Raw genomic sequence first — 25,119 nt, 5'->3', positions numbered from 1 at the left:
CCGTCCTGTGCGTGGTCACAAAACATCTGGCAGAGGTGTCCTGAGCCGACGGCAGCTTGTGGCCAGTGGGTGGAATATCGGATTTGAAACCGATATTCAGAGAGTTCTAGGGATCAGTGCTGGGCTGAGCCGCCATAAAACACTACAAGTGGACATCTGCTGGCAGGTCCTCCTGAATCAGAGCCTGCCAACCGTGGCCGGAGAATGTCACGTGCACCAATCCCACCAGCGGGGAGGTAAGTCACAGAGAAGGCAACTGACATCACAGGACTGGCGTCCACCCTACTCCAGACTGGGCAGTTACCAGGATCCACCATGAAGCATTTCTCAATTCAGTCTGCAGGTTGCGCTACAGCACTTTACAACTCATTGCCCACTGGTGGAGAAGAAATACTGCGCAGCAAATCAACAGAGTGAGTGAAGGTTATAATCTGGGCACTTCCCATCAGAGTGACATCAAACACACTATGGCTAACACCAGGGTGGGCCTCATTCTCACCAGGAGTGTGAGGGGTGCAGCAAGGAATCACTGGAGATTATTCCTCCACACACTGAGCGGATCAGTCTATCCAGCGCTCTCTGCTGAATTGATTTAGTGTAAAATTCCGGTGCACATGTACAATCTTTTTTTCAAAATTTGGAGCAAAGAAACAGCAACGAAAACTAAAAACAAAAGGGAATTAAAAAAACAAAACAAAAAAACTTAAGTATTGAATGGGTCCATAAGCAGCTACACCGAGGAGGAGATGCTGCCCACCCCCGATGAGCATGAGAGGCCTTATGACCACTGGATGTCCGATCCGGCTCTGCACCGAGGAGGAGACGCTGCCGCCCCCCAGATTAGCAAGAGGCCTTATGACCGCTGGATGTTCGCGCTCCAGCTCTGCACCGAGGAGGAGACGCTGCTGCACCAGATAAGCAAGAGGCCTAATGACAGCTGGATGTCTGCTCCGGGTCTGCACCGAGGAGGAGACGCTGCTGCCCCCCAATGAGCAAGAGGCTCTATGACCACTGGATGTCCTCTCTGGCTCTGCAACGAGGAGGAGATGATGCCACACCCCTGATGAGCAAGAGGTCTTATGACCGCTGAATGGCCGCTCTGGTTCTGCACCGAGGAGACGCTGCTGCCCCCGATGAGCAAGAGGCCTTAGGACCGCTGGATGTCCGCCCCAGCACTGCACCGAGGAGGTGCCTTATGACTGCTGGATGTCTGTTCCGGCTCTGCACCAAGGAGGCGCCTTATGGCCGTTGGATGTCCGCTTGGGCTCTGCACCAAGGAGACGCCAGCATATGGCCCCCCTAGTCACCTGAACCCCATGGATACGTTTGTGGGGGCCAGGAATAGGATCCGCTGGTCGCCTGGCTCTATGGGGATATTTGGAGAAGCCAGGTTGTGACCCTCAAGTCACCTGGCCTTGAATGGACTGTCATCTTCCTACGATTGTCGTTACCTCATCTCTGTGTGCATACCACAGGTGAGGTAGTTGGCATTGGAAGCTCTGAAGTCACAGCTGCTCTAATCCCAGTGAGTCAGTGGAAGGGTGAGACTAATTTTGCACCATCTTGGGAATTTTGCTGGGTCTATTCTATGTGTTATCTGCCTCCGTTGTGGTTCAATAAAGCATTGTCACATTGTTTTAACCTCACCCTGTGTTGTCTGAGTAGTGTCACGCCCACGTTTAAGGGAGAGTGGGTGATAGGCGGGAGGATCCCTGGTCCATGTGATGTCGGCTAGCGGATGAGAGAGCCCCGCTGACGCCCCCCCCATGTCCCAATAGAGACACTGTATATAGGGGCGTGCACTGTCCCCAGAAAGTGTCACTTTTGCCTTCTGCCTGCCAGGAGGACCTGCAGGAAGGAATGATGCAAGTGGTCAGAAATAACCAGACCTATTCTCACAACGAAATGTGGGGAGTGCAGGCCCATTTTGAAGCCATTGCCTTGGGTGTCGAGAGATTATCCCACCCCAAAAAATCCTAGTTGTCACCAGCAAGGCTGTACACAAAGTATACGGGCATCGTGCCCAGCGCACAGGGGGAGCGTGCCAAGAGGAGCGCGCGCAGCACACAGGACAGCATGCAGGGTACAGATCGTTTATTAGCCTTTTTTTCCATAGGAAACCAGGCTAAAATTAATAGAAATACAACAAAAGAGAAAGCGTGGCACCGTGGCATGTGCCATTACTGTGGAAAGCCGCAGCTACTCCCGGAGACTGCTCCCCTCCCCTGCACGGCTGCGTCCCAGAGGTTTTCTATTACTTGTCTGTTTCTGCCGCTTCACATAAAATACTGAAATTCAACAAAACTTTTTCTTCTGTCTCCAGAGACGCGGATCTGGCGGTAGAGGGAGGCATCTGTACTGGTTGATCTGGTGGTAGAGGGTGGCGTCTGTACTGGTTGATCTGGTGGTAGAGGGCGGCGTCTGTACTGGTTGATCTGGGGTCCTACATCGTAGGACTCGGCCACTGCGTAAGTGTCTGATCCCTTAGCAGAGCGCACCACGCAATCACTCCAGGATGGGGGGCTCTGTTGGTATATGCAGATGGTGCATTACTGCATGGACACGCCGACCGCAAGCTCATACACCCCCAAACCGGAGAGGTGAAGTCTGAACCTTGGCCAACACTGCTCTCCATAAAACATTTTTATATCCTTTTAAATATAAAAGGCGGCTACACTGCGAGGACGAAGCCAGGTCCCCCCAGGCGGCTGCTCCAGGGACATCGGCTCCTTGAGTCCTTATATAATAAATTATTTCTCTTTTTCTGAAATGATTTCTTTACTTGAAGTCTCTTCTCTATTTTTCTTCTTTTTTTTTTTGTATAAAAGAAAAAAAAAAAAACGATGTGGAAGGGAATTAAAACAAAAAAATATTTACTTCTATAAATAGTGTGGGGGTCCCTGCTTCCCACAAAGCTCAGGGGCGACCACCCCTACTGGTTTAGATCAATGCCGGGACGGGGGCTCCTCCACACGCTGCCGCCAAGGGTTTTTGACAGCTCCCATCGCGCTGTCATCTATTGTTCTGTACCCTGAATGGCAAAGAGGAACGGGAGGGCGAAAAAAGAAATGGTATGAAGTTGCCGTGGTCACCCATCTCTGCCACCTCCTCCGGCCGTTACTGCCGCTGTGTCACAAGATCGGCACTGAATTAGGTTTCTAGTTGTCCTCGGACTCCTCTTCCGCCTCTCGCAGCCACGTGAAAAAGGCCGTGACTGACTTTAGTGCTACACCTTTTCCTTTCTGCTCCGCGGGGTCTTTACTGGACTCCCACCTGTAGAAAGCGTCCTCAGATATGACCTCCTCGTCATAGAGACAGTCAAAAAACATCCGAAGCAAGTCTGCCAAAAAGAAAAAGAAGTGCATCAGCAGCTGCAGCCTGACAAGAGGAATGGACGGACGCTACGGCCAGGCCCCATGGGCAGCCTGGGCCCTGCCACATACTCACTGGGGGGTTGATCAAGTTTTACTATCAATGCTTGCAGTGCATAAAGTGCTTGTAGTTCTCGCTCCACGTTAGAGTCCATGTACTTTAGTAAGACGGGAGCCTTCTGTTTGAGGAAGGAAGTGTCCACACGGCAGGAAGAACAGTCCCCTGCGGAGAGACAGCGGCCAGTGACTGCCAGCGGTCACCGCCACCTACAGACCCCTGACAGCAGGCTGGGACTCACCTAATATTGCCGCCTTGCACACCGCCGTCATTAAAGCTCTGAGGAACGCAGCAGAACTCATCTGACCTTCATCCAGATTCGCCTGGGAAAAAGAGAATGCAGCAGAAATCACAAGAAGGCATCGAGGTGGAGGCCGCTGGATAGAGCGATCGTAGCGCCGACCCAGGGCAGTCGGAGCGCCAGCTTCACTCACCTCTACCCAGTCAAATATGTGCTCGTCGCTGGCATTCTCCTCCATGATCAGCTGCTCCAACCGCCGATGCAGCTCCTCTGCTGTCATCTCCTTCTTGGAAAGACTTTCTGATGGGCTGCAGCAGTCTGACAGCGTAAAGTCCAGGTTCTGTAGAGTAAGAAGGTGAGTGATACCGCGCGCACGGGGCCGAGAGGTGTAATGATACCGCGCGCACGGGGCCGAAAGGTGTAATGATACCGCGCGCACGGGGCCGAAAGGTGTAATGATACCGCGCGCACGGGGCCGAGAGGTGTAATGATACTGCGCGCACGGGGCCGAGAGGTGTAATGATACCGCGCGCACGGGGCCGAGAGGTGTAATGATACCGCGCACAAGGGTCGACAGGTGTAATGATACTGTGCATGGGGTCAAGAGCTGTAATGATACCGCGCAAGGGATCGACAGGAGTAATGATAACTGCGTGCAGCGATGTCACATGGACGGCGGTAGGTGAGGAGCACCAGACTCGCCCACCTTCTCGCTTACGAAGCTCTGCACGTCCTCCCCTTCTGGCAGTAGGTCTTTCCACCTCAGAGCGGTTTCTCTCCACAAAGCGGCCACTTTCTTATGGCTCTGGAATAGAAAACTTAAAGGTGGTCGTCTGCCTGAGGGATGTTTGGGGGTTGCAGAAATTTCTAGCATGCGAATTTCAGTCTTTGCTGTCAGTCATTGAATAGAAACATTCCTGTAATAACCAAAGGCAGGTTTCTATTTTGCAGGCGCACTGCACTGACACACTGCAGGACTAGAAAACATGGCTACCACCCTCCAGCAGCGCCCCACATGGGTTGTGTCTGGTACTGCAGCAGAGCTGTAATATCACACATGACCTGTGGATGGTGGGGGTGCTGCAGTCCTTTCCTAATCTACCATCTCTTTCAGATGATTAGGAATAAAATGAAAGAAAATTTGAAAAATAATAAGATGAGACACTGCTGACCATGTCCACTATGGAAGGGGGCGCTGCATGGACCAGACCTCTGGCACAGAACTTCTGGGGCACCCCGGGCCCATGACTATGCGGCGGTAGACAGAAGGTGTACGGAGCTGCACAATGGGGGTATACAGGAGGTGTACGGAGGTCTGCAGCTCCATAGTGGGGGGTGGGGGTTACCTACCATTTGTTTGCATAGAAGGTGCAATATTTCAGACAACAAGACTCCAGTACGTCCCACAGGGAGCAGCGCCTTGTTAAACTCCCTATAAGACAGAAGACAGTGAACGTTCTGCAGCCGATCGCCCTTCTCACTTCAGCCCCTCCATCAATCAGGCAGCGCTGTGTTACTGACAGTCAGTGGACAACAGCATGTTATGTCCTGTGTGACTGTTGCTGGGGACGACTTACGTGATTATGTCTTTTAAACAAATGCCCCCTTCCTTTAACATGGGGGTCACTAACTCCGCCAGATACAGCCAGATGTGCGGGATATCAATTGCCATGTCATCAGCCAGCTCCAGCGTCTCTGACAATCTGCAGAGGAGACAGGTGTCAGCATGAGCACGCGACCCGCCAGTGTTCTGCACATGGCCCACGGGCGCCCTCTGTCACTGCCCCTATCCCCCCACCAGTCCTCCACGACTAATGCTCAGGGGTAGTGCTACAGACAGTAGTCCTATACACAGTATCCATCACTAAGGATGCGGCCCGCAGACCCCACAGGGCGGCTCGCTCCTCACCCACTGTAGTAACTCTGCTTGCTGAGCTTCCCCGCCTGCACCAGCTGATACAGAAGTTGTCCCATGTGATCCCGGGTGATCTGACTCCTTTCCAGCGTGGACTCAACTCCCACACGAACAAAGACAGAGAGCGATCCCTGTACGGAGAGCTCCTCCACACACTGCATGGCCTCCTAGAGACAAGAGATTGGGTTTCACATCTGGGTGGTCTTGGCTGTACCCCACCGCAGGATGAAGGCTGACCTTATAGTCGTTGATGTGCAGGAACTCGTCTATTATGGCCTTAGATTTCCTTTCCAGCTCCTCTTCTGACACAGGTGATTTATCGGACTCTGGAGTCTCACACTTCACTACAGAGAAACACAAAAGTGCAGTGTTAGTGCCACGTCAGCAGCTGGCACAGGAGCGAAAGTGCAGTGTCAGTGCCACATCATCAGGGAGCACAGGAGTGAAAGTGCAGTGTCAGTGCCACGTCAGCAGCCAGCAAAGTAGCGAACGTACAGGGTCAGTGCCACGTCAGCAGCCAGCACAGGAGTGAACGTGCAGGGTCAGAGCCACGTCAGCAGTGGGCACGGAAGCAAACGTGCAGGGTCAGAGCTATGTCATAGGTGGGCACGGGAGCAAACGTGCAGAGCCACATCAGCAGCAGGCACGGGAGCGAACGTGCAGGGTCAGAGAGATGTCAGCAGCGGGCACAGTAGCGAACGTGCAGGGTCAGAGCCATGTTAGCAGCGGGTACAGGAGTAGAGGCTGAGAATCGTTCTCTCACCAGGTTCTCTGAGCTTCTGCTCTAGGCTGGGCACCTTCTCCTGCTCGGTGGAGACGGGCAGCGTTTTTGGCATGTGCAGAGTCTCTCTCCGCGGCTCTTCTTGATTGTCTATTAGATCCTTGGCACCACTGCTTCGCAGGAAGCTGCTGGAGCGAGAGGCCAATGTGGAGGGGGGCACGGGCTTGTCGTTCCTCTCACGACTGGCGTTCGCATGGCTGGAGAATCAGTACACAAACACATGAGGGAGGTTACAGCCTCAATTTAGGGTCACAGCCTCTATTCACACCATGACTAAATACCTTGTTAATATCCTGCGGCTTTCGAGGTCTGACATGGTGGAGGACGCTGAAGAGGAGACTGGAGGTTGCAGGGGAGAGAATCGATTCAGACTGGGGGCCCCTGGACGTGAGGACTCTGTGGCAGAAACAGACACTGAATGTAAACCAGAGTCCAGGAGGGCAGAGATGACAAGACATAACCCAGCATCATGCCTCCCCTGCCCGGGCAGGCACTTGCCTCACCTGTTTCACTGGTCTTGGCCCCGCCGCTGCTCCCTTTCCCCCAGCTGCCGAGCTGAGCCTTGGGCACCAGCTGGATCTTGTCATCAATGGTGGGCTGTGAGAGAATAAAGGGTCATCCCACAAGAGGGGACACTAGAGACCCCAGAACGCGCCCGGCCCACACCTCTTACCTTCGTGATCTTCAGGAACTTGGTAGGGTCCAGGACCCGGTTATTCTTTGTGCCTTGGACCATGTTCCATCCACCCTCCTCCACTCGCTGCACCGCTGCAAAGAGACACCAGGTAAAGGATGAATGGTGGTCCCAGATGAGGTGGGTGAGACTGGCACGTGCCGGATCTTACCTGGCCGGCGCTTCTCTTTGGTCATCAGCTGCTGCACTTTCCTCTGCTCCTCCTGCTCCTCTATTTTGGCCTCTTTGTGGATCTGCTCGATGGTTTTGGGGCCCTGGTCTGCCCTCCGCGACACCCAGTTGCACTGTGTAAAGGATAGAAATGGGATATTTGTAGATTTTATACCAATATATGGAGAAAATGATGATGAGGGCAGCAGGTACCAGTCTAAGGTCTATGACGTCCTGCAGCATGAAACGGATCCGGGAAGAGGTTTTCCGCTCCTTCACAATCTTCTCCATCTGGTGGAAATACTGATCCATCCGGGGCTGGAACAATCAGAACATACGTGGGTGATCAGAGACCAGGTGGCCATAAGCTTCTACAAGCCTATGGCTACCTCTCATTGGTCACCTTTGCCTTCTCGAAGTCCAGGTCTTTGCCAATGGTGGTGAGCAGGCGGCACAGACACTCTAGAGACTCCTCGTCATGGTTTTTCAGCAGCTTCACCACGCAGTCATGCATGATGGCCTCCGTCAACATCTTCAGCTTAAACAGTTCTCCGATGAACTTTATGTTCCCTATGGATCTCCGCCGTGCCTTGTCTCTAGCTTCTTCCAGTTCCTCTTGAAGACGGTTCTTCTCCTCCGGCTGCTGACGCAAAGATGTTGCCAATAAGATGGAGGGCATCAGACACCGCCCCCCTGATAATACAGGGAAACTAGAAATATATAGACCCATGTGGAGGTGAACACCTCGAGGAGCTGCCACTATACTCCAGAGGACATGTGGTCGAGCAGATATACATGGAGAGAATCCCCCACGATGCTGAAGGATCCCTCTACACTCAGCAAGATAAAGTACGACATGGCGGCTGGAGCCCCCCTACATTAGGTTCTCTATCCCCTCACCCACAACAGCGGCTGAGCAGCAGGAACCTCCCGCACACATCTCCTCTTACTGTTGTAGCCAACTCCAGGTCTTTCTGCTTCTTCTCGAAGACGTCGTCATCCGCTTTGTCCTTTTCAAACTCCTTCTGACATCGGTTGAGCAGTAACTTGCGGAAGTTCACGGTGCTGCCGGGCTTGTCGGCCATCGGTACTTTTAACTACAATGAAAGTAAAAATGACCTAAACACCAGCGACTCTTTTGTCAGAATGAGAATGGTCGTGAGGGTCCACTGCATCGGGCCATATGGGGTGAACAGACCCTTGGAGACGGATTCAAGGTGAGTTGCTCCATACAGCAGACACCTGACTCCAGTTCCCTGATCGGAGTAACACTTGTGGCGAGGTGCACCCAGTACACATGTAACATGTTCCTGTTAGTGAATCGGAGGCGCCTCACTCCAGGACCCCCCCCTTATCACAGCCACTGTGAACATCACCGATCCTGAGGAATCGGGGCCAGGGATTTCTCTACGTGAACGCAGCTCGGCTTTGGTCAGGTTTTGTCCATGGTTCTGGTGGCTCTGTAAGGGTTCATGTTTGCTCCTGGAATTGATGGATGGAGTTAACACTCGCTCCTCCACTGATGGATGTTTTGTGTCAGTGATGGGGACACAATGCTGAGGGTGGACTTAGCGTTATGTCTACAAGTTCTTCAAAAAAGCAACTTGATTACCACCAACTATGTCTCAGCGGCTGCAGACCAGGACCCGGGGCACTTCATAATGGAGGCAGCCATGAATCGTCTGTATAGCTGATAATCCCTGGACACCATCATCTTTAGATATCTTAAATGATGAGCGTGGTCGGCACATTGCTGCCACGGACAGACACTGAATTACTGCACTACACACATATACGTGGCCGATAACTCCACACCGGCTTCGACATACTCACCGTGGCAAGGCATCGGCACATGTTGGCATACGCCACGGAGAAGCTAGGTTCATCGATGGCCTTCTCAAACACCAGGTCTATCACCCCTTTCAGTCGCTCCTCAGTGTCCACAGTCAGATCCATCACCTGCTTAATCAGCTGGTTGAACATCTGAGGTGTCAGCTTGTTCAAGATGCTCCGAACCTTACGGAAAAGAGCCTGCAACAAAAGGGTCCATAATAGAGATGCACAGAGACACGCGCCAGCCCGGCACCTCCCTGTGTGCACGCACCTGTGTCCGGATGCTCTCTGGGTCCTCCGCCTGGGACTCCCTCTTTACACTCGGCTTCCACGCGTTCTCGGCTTTCTTCAGGTGCACGTCATCTGTTACTGAAATGTTCATGATTATTTTTCTGGGCTCCCGCCTCTGCCCTGGTTGTGAACGTCTGGGACCCCCAACATTCAGCAACTGGTGGACACAACAGCAAAAACTTTACAAGTTTACAAGACAGAGCTTAGTACTCTCGCTATAGCACAGGGGAGCACCCTCACTACAAAAGACAATGTGTGTAGACTTACAGGCACTCCGCGCCCGCCAGGGGCCAACCGGCCAAAGTCTGCGTAGGCAGGGGTGAAGTCGGGCCCCTTCTGCAGCATGCGAGGGTCCAGGGTTCTCATCGCAAGCTTTGGCTGATTGATCTGTGAATGGACAGTAACATGTGACTCAAGGGTAAAGAGGCAATAAGGCAGAACAATCTACCCATCGTCCCAGGCAAGAAACTGCCTGCTCTACACAAACACAGCAACCCCGACCACCAACATCTTGACCGCAATACAGCTTCATATCACATTCATCAGGTGCAGACCTGCACACAGCACAGATGTCCGGGACAGCGAGCAGGACCCTATAACCTCCTCCATAGTCACACAACCCACAACGAAGACCTAACACATAGCACAGACCTCATTGTCCTCACCTTGTCCAACACCACGTCGCTGATGGGCGGCAATCCTTCTGGCTTCTGTACGCAGGCCGGCATGAACTGGAAACCCAGGAGAAAATCCCGATCGTACTGTCGCTTTCCTTCACTCTGCACAATAGAGGCTGGTGGTGAGGGAACATCGGGGGACACATCCTGGGGGGACGGATCTGCTGCTCCAGTTCCTAGGAGATCAATGAGTACAGGATGAAGCCCAAGCATCTCTGCAAGACCCTGAGGGAAAAAGCGTCCACAACGGTATATTCCAAAGATACTGCACACTGTGTATAAACACATTACTGATCCTGAGTTATCTCCTGTATTATTCTCCAGAGCTGCACTCACTATTCTGCTGGTGCAGTCACTATGTACATACATTACATTACTGATCCTGAGTTACATCCTGTATTTTACCCCAGAGCTGCACTCACTATTCTGCTGGTGCAGTCACTGTGTACATACAGTACATTACTGATCCTGAGTTACATCCTGTATTGTACTCCAGAGCTGCACTCACTATTCTGCTGGTGCAGTCACTGTGTACATACATTACATTAATGATCCTGAGTTACATCCTGTATTATACCCCAGAGCTGCACTCACTATTATGCTGGTGCAGTCACTGTGTACATACATTACATTACTGATCCTGAGTTACATCCTGTATTTTACCCCAGAGCTGCACTCACTATTCTGCTGGTGCAGTCACTGTGTACATACATTACTGATCCAGAGTTACATCCTGTATTATACCCCAGAGCTGCACTCACTATTCTGCTGGTGCAGTCACTATGTACATACATTACATTACTGATCCTGAGTTACACCCTGTATTTTACCCCAGAGCTGCACTCACTATTCTGCTGGTGCAGTCACTGTGTACATACATTACTGATCCAGAGTTACATCCTGTATTATACCCCAGAGCTGCACTCACTATTCTGCTGGTGCAGTCATTGTGCACATATATTACTGATCCTATATTATGCTCCAGAGCTGCCCTCAGTATTCTGGATCCCTGTGGTGGTGTATGGCACACTATGGCGACGCACTACCTGACTTATAGGTGTACAGCTCCTCTGGAATAGCCGGCTGTATTCCTTCACCTTCGGAGACGATATCCTCACCGTTACGCAGAGGTTCTGGATCGCCGTTCTCCTCTGGCAGTCTATCAGTCAGATCCGGCTGCTTGGCCTCCGCATCCTTTCCCTCTTCCTCCGCGCCCTTCTCCTCGGCAGCCTCACTCTGCTCCTGAGAACAGACGCTATGATATCAGACTCGTTATGTAAGAATTACCGCGCACAGACGACACGTCACACCTGACAGGTAACGTCATTAGCGTCACTCCGGAGACAGAACATAAAGTCTCATCTCCTAGGCACGAATCGGTGAGTAGAGTACAACTACTACCCCCGTTAGTATAGGAGCTTACCTCAGCTTCAGCTGGCATCGCCTCTTCAGTATCTGGACTCTCATCTTTTGGCGTCTGCCACATCTTTGGTGAAGCTGCAACTGTGAGGGCTGGAAGATCACAATGAGAGATTCAGACGAGCATCAGACTGTGGCTACATCACTGGCATGTCTATCCTGGGGGTACCTTTGGCAGGGGGAGCCACGCTCTGGGCACACGAGGCAGGGGTAGCCGTGCTGTGGGCACACGAGGCAGGGGGAGCCAAGCTGTGGGCACACGAGCCAGTGGGGAGCAGTGCTGTGGGCACACTGGGCAGGGGGAGCCGCGCTGTGGGCACACTGGGCAGGGGGAGCCGCGCTGTGGGCACACTGGGCAGGGGGAGCCGTACTGTGGGCACACGAGGCAGGGGGAGCCATGCTGTGGACACACGAGGCAGGGGGAGCCGCGCTGTGGGCACACGAGCCAGTGCTGTGGGCACACGAGGCAGGGGGAGCCGCGCTGTGGGCACACGAGGCAGGGGGAGCCGCGCTGTGGGCACACGAGGCAGGGGGAGCCGCGCTGTGGGCACACGAGGCAGGGGGAGCCGCGCTGTGGGCACACGAGGCAGGGGGAGCCAAGCTGTGGGCACACGAGCCAGTGGGGAGCAGTGCTGTGGGCACACTGGGCAGGGGGAGCCGCGCTGTGGGCACACTGGGCAGGGGGAGCCGCGCTGTGGGCACACTGGGCAGGGGGAGCCGTACTGTGGGCACACGAGGCAGGGGGAGCCATGCTGTGGACACACGAGGCAGGGGGAGCCGCGCTGTGGGCACACGAGCCAGTGCTGTGGGCACACGAGGCAGGGGGAGCCGCGCTGTGGGCACACGAGGCAGGGGGAGCCGCGCTGTGGGCACACGAGGCAGGGGGAGCCGCGCTGTGGGCACACGAGGCAGGGGGAGCCGCGCTGTGCGCACACGCAGGGGGAGCCGCGCTGTGCGCACACGCAGGGGGAGCCGCGCTGTGCGCACACGCAGGGGGAGCCGCGCTGTGCGCACACGCAGGGGGAGCCGTACTGTGGGCACAGGAGGCAGGCAGGGGGAGCCATACTGTGGGCACATGAGGCAGGGGGAGCCGCGCTCTGGGCACACGAGGCAGAGATACGAACGATATGAACTTGTCAGGATCGCTGGTGTGTCGCTACATGATCGCTGGTGAGCTGCCAAACAGGCAGCTTCACAAGCGATCAGCACCAGCAACGACGAGCGTGCGGGTCGCTGTGTACCTTAGTTACCAGCGCGCTGGTGCAGGGAGCTGGTAGACAAGGTACACAGTGGGTTTCTAAGCGACGCGCGGCGCTTAGAAACCCGCTGTTTACCTTGGTTACCAGCTCTCTGCACCAGCGCGCTGGTAACTAAGGTACACAGCAGGTTTCTAAGTGCCACTCGGCGCTTAGAAACCCGCTGTTTACCTTGGCTACCAGCTCCCTGCACCAGCGCGCTGGTATCTAACGTACACATCTGGTTTCTACGCGCCACGCGGCGCTTAGAAACCCGCTGTTTACCTTGGTTTCCAGCTCGCTGATTGCTGGTCTCCCGTCTGCCACACTTAGCTATGCGTGCTGGCCAGCGGGAAACCAATGACCAAAAAAATGTCCAGGGCTTTTCACAATGATCAGAGACCGTCGCTGATAGATGTCACACACAGTGATCTCACTGGTGAGATCGCTGTTGCGTCACAAAACTTGTGACTCAGCAGCAAGATCGCTGTGTGTGACGGGGGCTAAACTGTACGATTGTCTACTTCTCACAGCTGGAGGCTTGTGACCATGTGTCAGGTCAGTGCAGACAATGCTCTGCACACTGCCTGTTCTCATCACTTGTTACAATGTAACAGAGCAGGCATTTTGAATCAGGTTTGTCCACAGTGGATTCATTGTATCAAGCCCTCACTAGATGTCTATACACTGACAGCAAGAAGAGATTGAGAAATCACACATTCACAAATTGTATTAGAAAGCCGACACCATCACAGACGGAAAACCCAAAACGAGCACACGACCCTCTCTGCAAAGCCCCCGAACGCTAATGTGAACTTAGCATAAGACTCCGGGGGCTGCCTGTACAGCAGGTTCTTACCGATACCTCCATAATAAGCAGAGGTCCGTCTTGTGTATCCTGGAGTACGGCAGGCATCACACTCGGGGGGAACGCAGCTCGCAGGAGACATGCGGGGGAGCACAGCCGAAAGGAGAGAGCAGCCCGCATGCAGCAGACTGTGCGGAGCTCCCATGTATACAACTATCCCTACAATATGGTGACACTCATGCCGAGATGACTGGTCATCTACCTACCTCCATCAATCCGAGCGGGCGAGGAATGCTGCTGGGATCCCGTAATAACATTTTCAAATGGACACGGTGTACAGACCACGAGACGACATGGCATCACTCCCGCCTTCATGTCAGACAACCACAGACCACCCCCTACGCTCTGCAGTAGCAGCCACTCTCAACATACAAAAGACTTAACTCTGTCTGTGCTGGGTAGAGCCTGTGCTTAGCGCCGTCTCGCACTATGGACAGGATCTTTGTGTGCTCTGAGCAGAGCGCAGAATTCACTCTCCCCCAGAGCTGCAATCTCAGAGAGCAGATGTATCAGTAATGCCAGCGATAAGATCTGAGCAAGAACAAGTCGCCTCCGACTCACAAGACGCTGAACCATCGTTCATGTTGCAGAGGAGAATAAAAATTTAGAAATGCCAAAAACAGGCCACTCTCGGACGCGGCAGTACAGACTACAACCACCAGCACGTAGTGTCAGGACATCACTCCCTATCACCTTAGAGTGAATAGGAGAACCCTTTATTGATCTTTATTTCATCTTACTACTGTGTTACTTCCAAAGCTGCAATCACAATTCTGCTCATTTCCTATTAGTTCTCCATCGTCCTTTCTCCCAGATTGTTTGGTGTAAACAGAACGCTGCAGAGCAATGAGGGAAAGCAATACTCACATCAGTAAATTAGTGGAACTGATGTGGAAGATTATTGATGGCAGCTCTGGATGTGAGTGGAGTAGATGATCACAAGAAAGAAAAGATTGACAATTATGTGGTTCTACAGGTGGACCCGGAGCTGCACTCCACAATTAAGGGGAGGCAGTGAGTACAGCTCCGGACCGCCGCTCACCTTCCACAGGACTCTTCCTGGAGCTGAAGCTTAGAAGCGTGACACTGGTTTCCAGCTCAGAATTGTCCTCCACTAATCCAATGTCTGCAGAGTCCATGGCGCCATCCACAAGGGCCGTCCTGGTGTCCTCCTGTTCATCCATGTGCTTGGAGCCAATGGCTGGAAGAACGGCAGCAGGAGGGGAGGTTTTAGTGGTGCAATGAGCAGCGGCAATGAGAGGGGGTGGCGGGGAGTCTGACTGTAGTGATGACACAGGCACGTTTGGAGAAGTGCATTCTATGTTCAGGTCTGTAAGGGGCGCCAGCTCGGGCACATCGGTTAAAGCTTCTTCCCCCGTTTCTTTCTCGTCCACAGAGTTGTCCGTTGTCACAAGTCCATAGCTTATGCCGTTCATTTCCTGAGCAGTCGCCAGGGTGTCAGCAGCTGCGGGAAGCCCCAGCGGATCCTTGCATAGATCCTCCTCTACCTCATCATCAGAGGCAGCAACGGCTTCGTCAAGAGGGGCAGACTCCTGTGATGCAGTGTCAACATCCTCCAGGTGGCAGGGAAAAGCTGAAGCTGGGGCCACCAACACCGGGGAGGGCACTGTAGCAACTATAGGTAATGTGCCAGACATCTGGATGGGCTCAGGCCTGGAGTCTGACGTTACGTGGTCTGGCATTGCCTCCAGCACTGCACAATTGTCACGGTCATTGGGCTGTAGGCGCAGGAGGGCAGGAGGAGAAGGTTTCAGAATGGTCTCTGGTTTGGGCTTCTCCTCTACATAAAACAGAACAGTCAAAAGTTAATTCCTGGAGACTGCAGAATATGGAGACCCAAAACCTACAGCTCCACCTCACAGACGGATGTCCCACCACCAAAAATCTAAGAGGTCACAGACTGCGCCCCAAAGGAAGACAGCCTGAGGGGTCCGGGGACCAGTACAGTGAGCAAACAACGCCATACCCAGCAAAGGACAGTCCGAGGAGCAGCCAGGAATATCAGCACTGCTCAAACGAGACCCCGAGCATTATGTATTATACTCCAGAGCTGCACTCACTATTCTGCTGGTGGAGTCACTGTGTAAACACATTACATTACTGATCCTGAGTTACATCCTGTATTATACCCCAGAGCTGCACTCACTATTCTGCTGGTGCAGTCACTGTGTACATACAGTTGTGGCCAAAAGTATTGACACCCCTGCAATTCTGTCAGATAATACTCAGTTTCTTCCTGAAAATGATTGCAAACACAAATTCTTTGGTATTATTATCTTCATTTAATTTGTCTTAAATGAAAAAACACAAAAAGAATTGTCCTAAAGCCAAATTGGATATAATTCCACACCAAACGTAAAAAAGAGGGCGGACAAAAGTATTGGCACTGTTTGAAAAATCATGTGATGCTTCTCTAATTTGTGTAATTAACAGCACCTGTAACTTACCTGTGGCACCTAACAGGTGTTGGCAATAACTAAATCACACTTGCAGCCAGTTGACATGGATTAAAGTTGACTCAACCTCTGTCCTGTGTCCTTGTGTGTACCACATTGAGCATGGAGAAAAGAAAGAAGACCAAAGAACTGTCTGAGGACTTGTGAAACCAAATTGTGAGGAAGCATGAGCAATCTCAAGGCTACAAGTCCATCTCCAAAGACCTGAATGTTCCTGTGTCTACCGTGCACAGTGTCATCAAGAAGTTTAAAGCCCATGGCACTGTGGCTAACCTCCCTAGACGTGGACGGAAAAGAAAAATTGACAAGAGATTTCAACGCGAGATTGTGCGGATGTTGGATAAAGAACCTCGACTAACATCCAAACAAGTTCAAGCTGCCCTGCAGTCCGAGGATACAACAGTGTCAACCCGTACTATCCGTCGGTGTCTGAATGAAAAGGGACTGTATGGTAGGAGACCCAGGAAGACCCCAGGTCTTACCCCGAGACATAAAAAAAGCCAGGCTGGAGTTTGCCAAAACTTACCTGAAAAAGCCTAAAACGTTTTGGAAGAATGTTCTCTGGTCAGATGAGACAAAAGTAGAGCTTTTTGGGCAAAGGCATCAACTTAGCGCTTACAGGAGAAAAAAAAGAGGCATTCAAAGAAAAGTACACGGTCCCTATAGTTAAACATGGCGGAGGTTTCCTGATGTTTTGGGGTTGCTTTGCTGCCTCTGGCACTGGACTGCTTGACCGTGTGCATGGCATTATGAAGTCTGAGGACTACCAACAAATTTTGCAGCATAATGTGGGGCCCAGTGTGAGAAAGCTGGGTCTCCCTCAGAGGTCATGGGTCTTCCAGCAGGACAATGACCCAAAACACACTTGAAAAAGCACTAGAAAATGGTTTGAGAGAAAGCACTGGAGACTTCTAAGGTGGCCAGCAAAGAGTCCAGACCTGAATCCCATAGAACACCTGTGGAGAGATCTAAAAATGGCAGTTTGGAGAAGGCACCCTTCAAATATCAAGGACCTGGAGCAGTTTGCCAAGAAGAATGGTCTAAAATTCCAGCAGAGCATTGTAAGAAACTCATTGATGGTTACCGGAAGCAGTTGGTCGCAGTCATTTTGGCTAAAGGTTGTGCAACCAAGTATTAGGCTGAGGGTGCCAATACTTTTGTCTGGCCCATTTTTGGAGTTTTGTGTGAAATGATCAATGTTTTGCTTCATTCTCTTTTGTGTTTTTTTCATTTAAGACAAATTAAATGAAGATAATAATACTAAAGAATTTGTGTTTGCAATCATTTTCAGGAAGAAACTGAGTATTATCTGACAAAATTGCAGGGGTGTCAATACTTTTGGCCACAACTGTATGTTACATTACTGATCCTGAGTTACATCCTGTATTATACTCCAGAGCTGCACTCACTATTCTGCTGGTGGAGTCACTGTGTAAACATATTACATTACTGATCCTGAGTTACACCCTGTATTATACCCCACAGCTGCACTCACTATTCTGCTGGTGCAGTCACTGTGTACATACATTACATTACTGATCCTGAGCTACATCCTGTATTATACACCAGAGCTGCACTCACTATTCTGCTGGTGGAGTCACTGTGTACATACATTACTGCTCCTGAGTTACATCCTGTATTATACTCCAGAGCTGCACTCACTATTCTGCTGGTGGAGTCACTGTGTACATACATTACATTACTGCTCCTGAGTTACATCCTGTATTATACTCCAGAGCTGCACTCACTATTCTGCTGGTGCAGTCACTGTGTACATACATTACATTACTGATCCCGAGCTACATCCTGTATTATACACCAGAGCTGCACTCACTATTCTGCTGGTGGAGTCACTGTGTACATACATTACATTACTGCTCCTGAGTTACATCCTGTATTATACTCCAGACCTGCACTCACTATTCTGCTGGTGCAGTCACTGTGTACATACATTACATTACTGATCCTGAGCTACATCCTGTATTATACACCAGAGCTGCACTCACTATTCTGCTGGTGGAGTCACTGTGTACATACATTACTGCTCCTGAGTTACATCCTGTATTATACTCCAGAGCTGCACTCACTATTCTGCTGGTGGAGTCACTGTGTACATACACTACATGCCCCAGCAGCAAGCATCGCGGAGTAGATAGTTTTCTCCTGTCAGATAACTGCTCCTTCACCCCAATCCCACTGCCACCCTCCCTTCCTTTGAGGTGCACTCTTTGCTCATCTACTCCCCCTCCAACTGGCTGTCATTTACCGCCCCCCAGGGTCAGCCACCACCTTCTTCGACCACTTCATTACCTTGTTACTTCATTTCCTTTCCGTTGACATCCCCACTATCATCATGGGCGACTTCAACATCCCCGTTGACACTTCCCTCTCAGCTGCCACTAAACTTCAATCCCTCAATTCCTCCTTCGGCCTCATTCAATGGTCTTCTGCAGTCACTCAAAAAGATGGTCCACATTGGTCCTCATCTTCACCCGCCTCTGCTCCCTATCTAAGCTCTCTAACTCGCCTCTTTCTGACCACAACCTACTTAGATTCTCTTCCCTCTCCACTCCACAAACTTGCACACCCTCACAGAAATCTTAAACACCTCAATCTACACTCATTGTCTGAATCCCTTCTCCCTCTTACAGACATAAGCTCGCTACACAATGCGGATGCCGCTGCCGCTCTATATAACACCACAATAGCTGTAGCTTTGGAATCGGTTGCCCCTCTCACACATACCAAAGCTCCCAAAATCAACAGACAGCCGCTAACTTCAGTTAGCCATTAAAAGGTATCAACCACTAAGGACTCTCAATTCCAAATATTCTTCTATCTACTGGCTAACACGGTACAAAGATATATATCTTTCCTGCACTTTAAAGGCCACACTCGCTGCAGCAAAACAAACCTACTTCTCATCTCTCATATCCTCCCTGTCTCACAATCGTAAACAGCTATTCAACACTTTCAACTCTCTCCTGTGTCCCCCAGCACCCCATCCCTCTCCACTCATCTTGGCCAAAGACTTTACCTCATTTTTCAAGCAGAAGATTGATAACATCAGAGACAGTTTTGGTCGACAACCCCCAGAGCCCTTCCTCCTAACTGCTCAGCCCTCCTCCTCCAAAACCAACTTCTCCATCATTACAGAAGATCCACTCTACTCTCAAGATCACATCTCACCATCTGAAAAATATTCAGGATTGAGAGTCCTCAGTAGTTGATACCTTTTAATGGCTAACTGAAAAGATGGTAACACATTGCAAGCTTTTGAGACTACTCAGGTCTCTTCATCAGGCTAGACTAATACAAAATCTGAAGAGTCACATATTTATGCACAATACAGCCTAGAAAAAATGCAATAGATAAGACAAGTGACGTGAAGCAGAACTATCAATATGGGAGAGGGAGAAACATAAATATAAACATTGGACCAGTTCATAGATAAGGAGTCCGGATGTTTTATGGTCCTCTGATTGGGGTCTAGTTCTGTGTTGTGATTCCCCGCAAGGTTTTAAAAGGAAATTCCTTAATTGATGTAAAAAGACATAAATCCATGCGACACATTCATTCCTGCACTGAGAGTGTCAAAGTTCGTCATAAATTTGTACTCCCAAACTCGTCTCTCTCTCTGAGAATTGAAGTTACCTTTCAAAACCAGTAATTTCATATCCACGTTGCTGTGATCAGGGATACAGAAATGTTTTGCCACAGGTAGATCCATTCTTTTTTCTCTTATTGTGTGACGATGAGCATTTTGAACCAGTCACAGAAGAAGAAGTAAGCAGGCTCCTTGCATCTTCTCGCCCAACTACTTGCACCAGTGACCCATTTCCGTCACATCTCCTCCAGTCCCTTTCCCCTGCTGTCACCCCTCACCTAACTAAAATATTTAACCTCTCTCTCTCTTCTGGTATTTTTCCCTCCTCATTTAAGCATGGCATCATACATCCACTACTTAAAAAACCATCCCTCGACCAAAACTGTGCCGCTAACTATAGACCTGTCTCTAATCTTCCCTTCATCTCTAAACTCCTGGAACGCCTGGTCCACTCCCGTCTTATCCGCTATCTCTCAGAAAACTCTGTTCTCGACCCTCTCCAATCCGGTTTCCGCTCTTTACACTCCACTGAAACTGCCCTCACTAAAGTCTCTAATGATCTGCTAACAGCTAAATCAAATGGTCATTACTCCATGCTAATTCTCTTGGATCTCTCTGCAGCATTCGACACTGTGGATCATCAGCTCCTCCTCACTATGCTCCATTCCATTGGCCTCAAGGACACCGTTCTCTCCTGGTTCTCCTCCTATCTCTCCGACCGCTCCTTTACTGTTTCTTTTGCCGGTTCCTCCTCCTCTCACCTTCCCCTTACTGTTGGGGTTCCTCAAGGATCGGTTCTAGGCCCCCTCCTCTTCTCCTTGTACACTGCCCCTATTGGTCAAACAATCAGTAGATTTGGTTTCCAGTACCATCTCTATGCTGATGACACCCAATTATACGCTTCTTCTCCTGACATCACGACAGCCTTTCTAGAAAACACTGGCGATTGTCTAAACGCTGTGTCTAATATCATGTCCTCACTATATCTGAAACTGAACCTGTCAAAGACTGAACTCCTTGTGTTTCCTCCCGCTACTAATGTACCTACACCCGACATTGCCATTTCCGTGTGTGGTTCCACTATTACTCCCCAGCAACATGCCCGCTGTCTTGGGGTCATACTTGATTCCGAGCTTTCCTTTGCCCCCCACATTCGATCACTGGCTCGCTCTTGTCATCTGCACCTCAAAAACATTTCTAGAATTCGACCTTTTCTTACTTTTGACTCTGCAAAAACTCTTACTGTTTCTCTTATTCATTCTCGTCTATTGTAACTCTCTTCTAATCGGTCTCCCTCTTACCAAACTCTCCCCTCTCCAATCTGTCTTGAATGCTGCAGCCAGGATCATATTCCTGACCAATCGTTACACCGATGCCTCTACCTTGTGCCAGTCATTACACTGGCTACCCATCCACTCCAGAATTCAGTATAAACTTATTACCCTCACCCACAAAGCCCTCAATGGCTCAGCACCACCCTACATCTCCTCCCTTGTTTCAGTATACCACCCTACCCGCGCCCTCCGTTCTGCTGATGACCTGAGGTTGGTATCCTCAATAGTCAGAACCTCCCACTCCCGTCTCCAAGACTTTACACGTGCCGCGCCAATTCTTTGGAATGCACTTCCCAGGTCAATACGATTAGTCCCCAATCCCCACAATTTTAAGCGTGTCCTGAAAACACATTTATTCAGACTGGCCTATCGCCTCAACACATTAACCTAACCTATCCCTGTGTGGCAGAGCCAAAAGTTTTACCATAACCAGGTTCCCAGCATCATGTTCCCACATGCTTTATGCATCCATTAGCCCTCTGTGTCTGTACTGTTACACACTTAACATTATGGCTGGTCCATACAATCAGGGCAACTGTTACCACCCACCTTTCGTGTCTACCTCTTTCCTCATAGACTGTAAGCTTGCGAGCAGGGCCCTCACTCCTCTTGGTATTTGTTATAATCTACTGTATGTGATTATTGTTATGCTGTAATGTCTATTGTCTGTACAAATCCCCTCTGAAATGTAAAGTGCTGCGGAATATGTCGGCGCTATAAAAATAAAATTTATTATATTATTCATCCTTGTTCTAAGCTTTTGCCCTGTCTCCCCCACATACAGACCCCCAGTTGGACATTTAGTACAAATAATTAAGTACACCACATTAGATGTGGTTTTGAAAGGTAACTTCAATTCTCAGAGAGAGACGAGTTTGGGAGTACAAATTTATGACGAACTTTGACACTCTCAGTGCTGGAATAAATGTGTCGCATGGATTTATGTCTTTTTACATCAATTAAGGAATTTCCTTTTAAAACCTTGCGGGGGAATCACAACACAGAACTAGACCCCAATCAGAGGACCATAAAACATCTAGACTCCTTATCTATGAACTGGTCCAATGTTTATATTTATGTTTCTCCCTCTTCCATATTGATAGTTCTGCTTCACGTCACTTGTCTTATCTATTGCATTTTTTCTAGGCTGTATTGTGCATAAATATGTGACTTCAGATTTTGTATTAGTCCAGCCTGATGAAGAGACCTGAGTAGTCTCGAAAGCTTGCAATGTATTACCATCTTTTCAGTTTGCCATTAAAAAGGTATCAACTACTGAGGACTCTCAATCCTGAATATTTTTCTATCTACTGGCTAACACGGTACAAAGATATACATCTTTCCTGTATCTCACCATATGTGCACTTGACCCAATCCCATCCCACTTCATCCCAAATCTCACCAGTGTCTTCATCCCAACTCTAACCCATCTCTTCAACCTATCACTAACAACTGGTGTTTTCCCCTCAAGCTTTAAACATGCCTCAATCACACCTATCCTCAAAAAGCCCTCTCTTGATCCATCCTCTGTATTTAGCCATCACCCCACTTCACTTCTCCCCTATGCCCAAAACTACTGGAACAACACATCCATCTTGAACTGTCCGCCCATCTCTCTTCTTGCTCCCTCTTCAACTGCTTAAAATCTAGCTTCTGGCCGCATCACTCCACAGAAACTGCCTTAAGAATAGTCAACAATGACCTACTAACCGCCAAATCCAAGCAATACTACTCTGTCCTCCTCCTCCTTGACCTGTCCTCTGCCTTTGACACAGTGGTCTATTCCCTATTATTACAGACTCTCATCTCTTAGCATCACTGACTTGGCCCTATCTTGGATCTAGTCATACCTAACAGACCAGACATTCAGTGTCTCCCACTCGCACACCACCTCCTCACCTCGCCCCCTATCTGTCGGAGTCACGCAACGTTCAGTCCTAGGGCTCCTGCTCTTCTCCATTTACACCTTCAGCCTCGGACAGCTCATAGAATCTCACGGCTTGCAGTATAATCTCTATGTTGATGCCACACATCTACATCTCTGGACAAGATATCACCTCCCTACTAACCAGAATCCCACAATGTCTGTCTCCTATTTCATCCTTCTTCTCCGCTAGATTTCTAAAACTTAATATGGACAAAATAGAATTCATCATCTTTCCCCCATCTCACGTTACCCCCCCAACTGACCAATACATTTAAGTAAATGGCTGCTCACTCTACCCAGTCCCACAAGCTTGCTGCCTTGGGGTAATCCTTGACACTGATCTCTCTTTCAAGCCACATATCCAAGCCATTTCCACTTCCTGCTGACTTAATCTCAAAAACATTTCTCGGATCCGTACATTCCTCAATCAAGAATCGGCAAAAACCCTAGTCCACGCCCTCATCATCTCCCGCCTCGACTACTGCAACCTCCTGCTCTGTGACCTCCCCTCTAACATTCTCGCACCCCTCCATTCTATTCTAAACTCTGCTGCCCAACTAATCCACCTGTCCCCCTGCTATTCCCCGGCCTCTCTCCTCTGTTAATCCCTGCACTGGCTCCCCATTACCCAAAGACTCAAGTTCAAAACCCTAACCATGGCATACAAAGCCATCCACAACCTGTGTCCTCGCCTCCCGGTACTTACCTGCACGCAACCTCCAATCCTCACAAGATCTCCTTCTTGAATCCCCTCTTATCTCCCTCTTCACACAACCACATACAAGATTTCTCCTGCGCATCACCCCTACTCTGGAACTCTCTACCACAACATATCAGACTCTCGCCTACCGTCAAAACCTTCAAAAAGAACCTGAAAACCTACCTCTTCCGACAAGCCTACAACCTGCAGTAACCACCTATCGACCAAACCACTGCACGACCAGCTCTGCCCTCGCCTACCTCACGCATCCTTTGTAGATTGTAAGCCCTCACGGGAAGTGTTCTCTCTCTCCTCCTGTACCAGTCGTGACTTGTATTGTTTAAGATTACTGTACTTGTTTTAATTATGTGTACCCCCTCCTCATATGTAAAGCACCATGGAATACATGGCGCTATAATAATAAATAATAATAATTACTGATCCTGAGTTACATCCTGCATTATACTCCAGAGCTGCACTCACTAATCTGCTGGTGGAGTCGCTGTGTACATACATTACTTTTCTGATCCTGAGTTACATCCTGTATTATACTCCAGAGCTGCACTCTCTATTATGCTGGTGCAGTCACTGTGACCATACATTACATTACTGATCCTGAGTTACCTCCTGTATCATACTACAGAGCTGTGCTCAATATTCTGCTGGTGAATTCACAGTGTACATACATTGCATTACTGATCTGTGTTACATCCTGTCACATACCCGCTTCTCAGCACGTGACGTGAGGTTGCACCTGCAAGGGTTAATCAATCTCCTCTCACTCAGTCCAGTATTCAACCTCTGTCCTATGCTGGAATGGGAGCATAAATCACACCCAGACACAGACCACACACTCCGCTGCATACACCCTGCCACCACTCACCGAACACACAGGCGAATCACCGAACACACAGGCGATGAGTCCCGGAAATATTACAACTACTGTCTGTAAATCACCAGGATCACACACTTTAAGGCTAAGGAGTCATTAGAGCATACAAGGTTCAAACTTATTACATTTTAGGCTTTAATAGAAAAGGTACAGTGCTTACAATAAAGTGATATATGGAAATAAAAAGTGACCTAGAAATATGCAAAAACAGTTATAAAAATAAAAGGGAGAAACTTACAGAAATATGGCATTCTGCTCCCTGAGGGAGGGATCAATATGGAATGGCACACACCAGCTTAGCCGCCCCTCAGTCTGTGAGCCTCTTTCTTTGTGTAAAAGGCCTAATTTATAGATTTAACCAGGAGATCAGATTTCTTGACAAGCTTCTAAGGTTAATATTCAAATTGCGGGTTTGTGACTGGATCATGGCGATTCTACCAATGAATACATTATTTTTCTCCGATGGTGTTGAGGTGGCTGTGTGGTCATTAAAGGTTGTAAGCTTTTTTGAAGAGATGGGTTTTCAGGTTCCGTCTGAAGGATCCAGATGTGGTGGATAACCGGACGTGTGTAAAAGTGAACAACTATCAGAAAGAATGCCATCTGTTAGTTATTATCTGTAACTGTATGAAAACTCCTGTATACTCTG

At 49.8% G+C, this 25,119-nt stretch overlaps 1 protein-coding gene across 18 annotated transcripts in view; it reads right to left on the bottom strand.

The window, feature by feature from the left end:
• Positions 1 to 2,079: 2,079 nt before the first annotated feature.
• EIF4G3 (eukaryotic translation initiation factor 4 gamma 3) overlaps positions 2,080 to 25,119 on the bottom strand; it is a 125,195-nt gene continuing 102,155 nt past the window's right edge. For 10 of the 18 annotated variants that reach the window (XM_073570168.1, XM_073570169.1, XM_073570171.1 and 7 more), the window contains 24 exons: positions 14,576 to 15,334; positions 11,435 to 11,523; positions 11,058 to 11,253; positions 10,000 to 10,187; positions 9,602 to 9,721; positions 9,315 to 9,491; positions 9,044 to 9,241; positions 8,161 to 8,307; positions 7,614 to 7,853; positions 7,424 to 7,528; positions 7,212 to 7,344; positions 7,040 to 7,134; positions 6,870 to 6,963; positions 6,648 to 6,762; positions 6,349 to 6,563; positions 5,823 to 5,929; positions 5,580 to 5,752; positions 5,248 to 5,373; positions 5,021 to 5,102; positions 4,377 to 4,475; positions 3,864 to 4,010; positions 3,671 to 3,752; positions 3,448 to 3,594; positions 2,080 to 3,340 (listed from right to left, as the gene is read on the bottom strand). In XM_073570168.1, the coding sequence (XP_073426269.1) occupies positions 3,159 to 3,340; positions 3,448 to 3,594; positions 3,671 to 3,752; positions 3,864 to 4,010; positions 4,377 to 4,475; positions 5,021 to 5,102; positions 5,248 to 5,373; positions 5,580 to 5,752; positions 5,823 to 5,929; positions 6,349 to 6,563; positions 6,648 to 6,762; positions 6,870 to 6,963; positions 7,040 to 7,134; positions 7,212 to 7,344; positions 7,424 to 7,528; positions 7,614 to 7,853; positions 8,161 to 8,307; positions 9,044 to 9,241; positions 9,315 to 9,491; positions 9,602 to 9,721; positions 10,000 to 10,187; positions 11,058 to 11,253; positions 11,435 to 11,523; positions 14,576 to 15,334 (4,016 nt within the window). In that variant the 3' untranslated portion in view covers positions 2,080 to 3,158. The remainder of the gene's footprint in view (positions 3,341 to 3,447; positions 3,595 to 3,670; positions 3,753 to 3,863; positions 4,011 to 4,376; positions 4,476 to 5,020; positions 5,103 to 5,247; positions 5,374 to 5,579; positions 5,753 to 5,822; positions 5,930 to 6,348; positions 6,564 to 6,647; positions 6,763 to 6,869; positions 6,964 to 7,039; positions 7,135 to 7,211; positions 7,345 to 7,423; positions 7,529 to 7,613; positions 7,854 to 8,160; positions 8,308 to 9,043; positions 9,242 to 9,314; positions 9,492 to 9,601; positions 9,722 to 9,999; positions 10,188 to 11,057; positions 11,254 to 11,434; positions 11,524 to 14,575; positions 15,335 to 25,119) is intronic. The other 8 variants (XM_073570170.1, XM_073570173.1, XM_073570187.1 and 5 more) reach the window with 2 other exon arrangements.

The sequence above is a fragment of the Dendrobates tinctorius genome, unplaced genomic scaffold (assembly GCF_039654945.1).
Source record: "Dendrobates tinctorius isolate UK_male_01 unplaced genomic scaffold, ASM3965494v1 ptg000028l, whole genome shotgun sequence".
NCBI classification, from domain to species: domain Eukaryota; kingdom Metazoa; phylum Chordata; class Amphibia; order Anura; family Dendrobatidae; genus Dendrobates; species Dendrobates tinctorius.
This window is presented reverse-complemented; position numbering and strand designations above follow the sequence as displayed.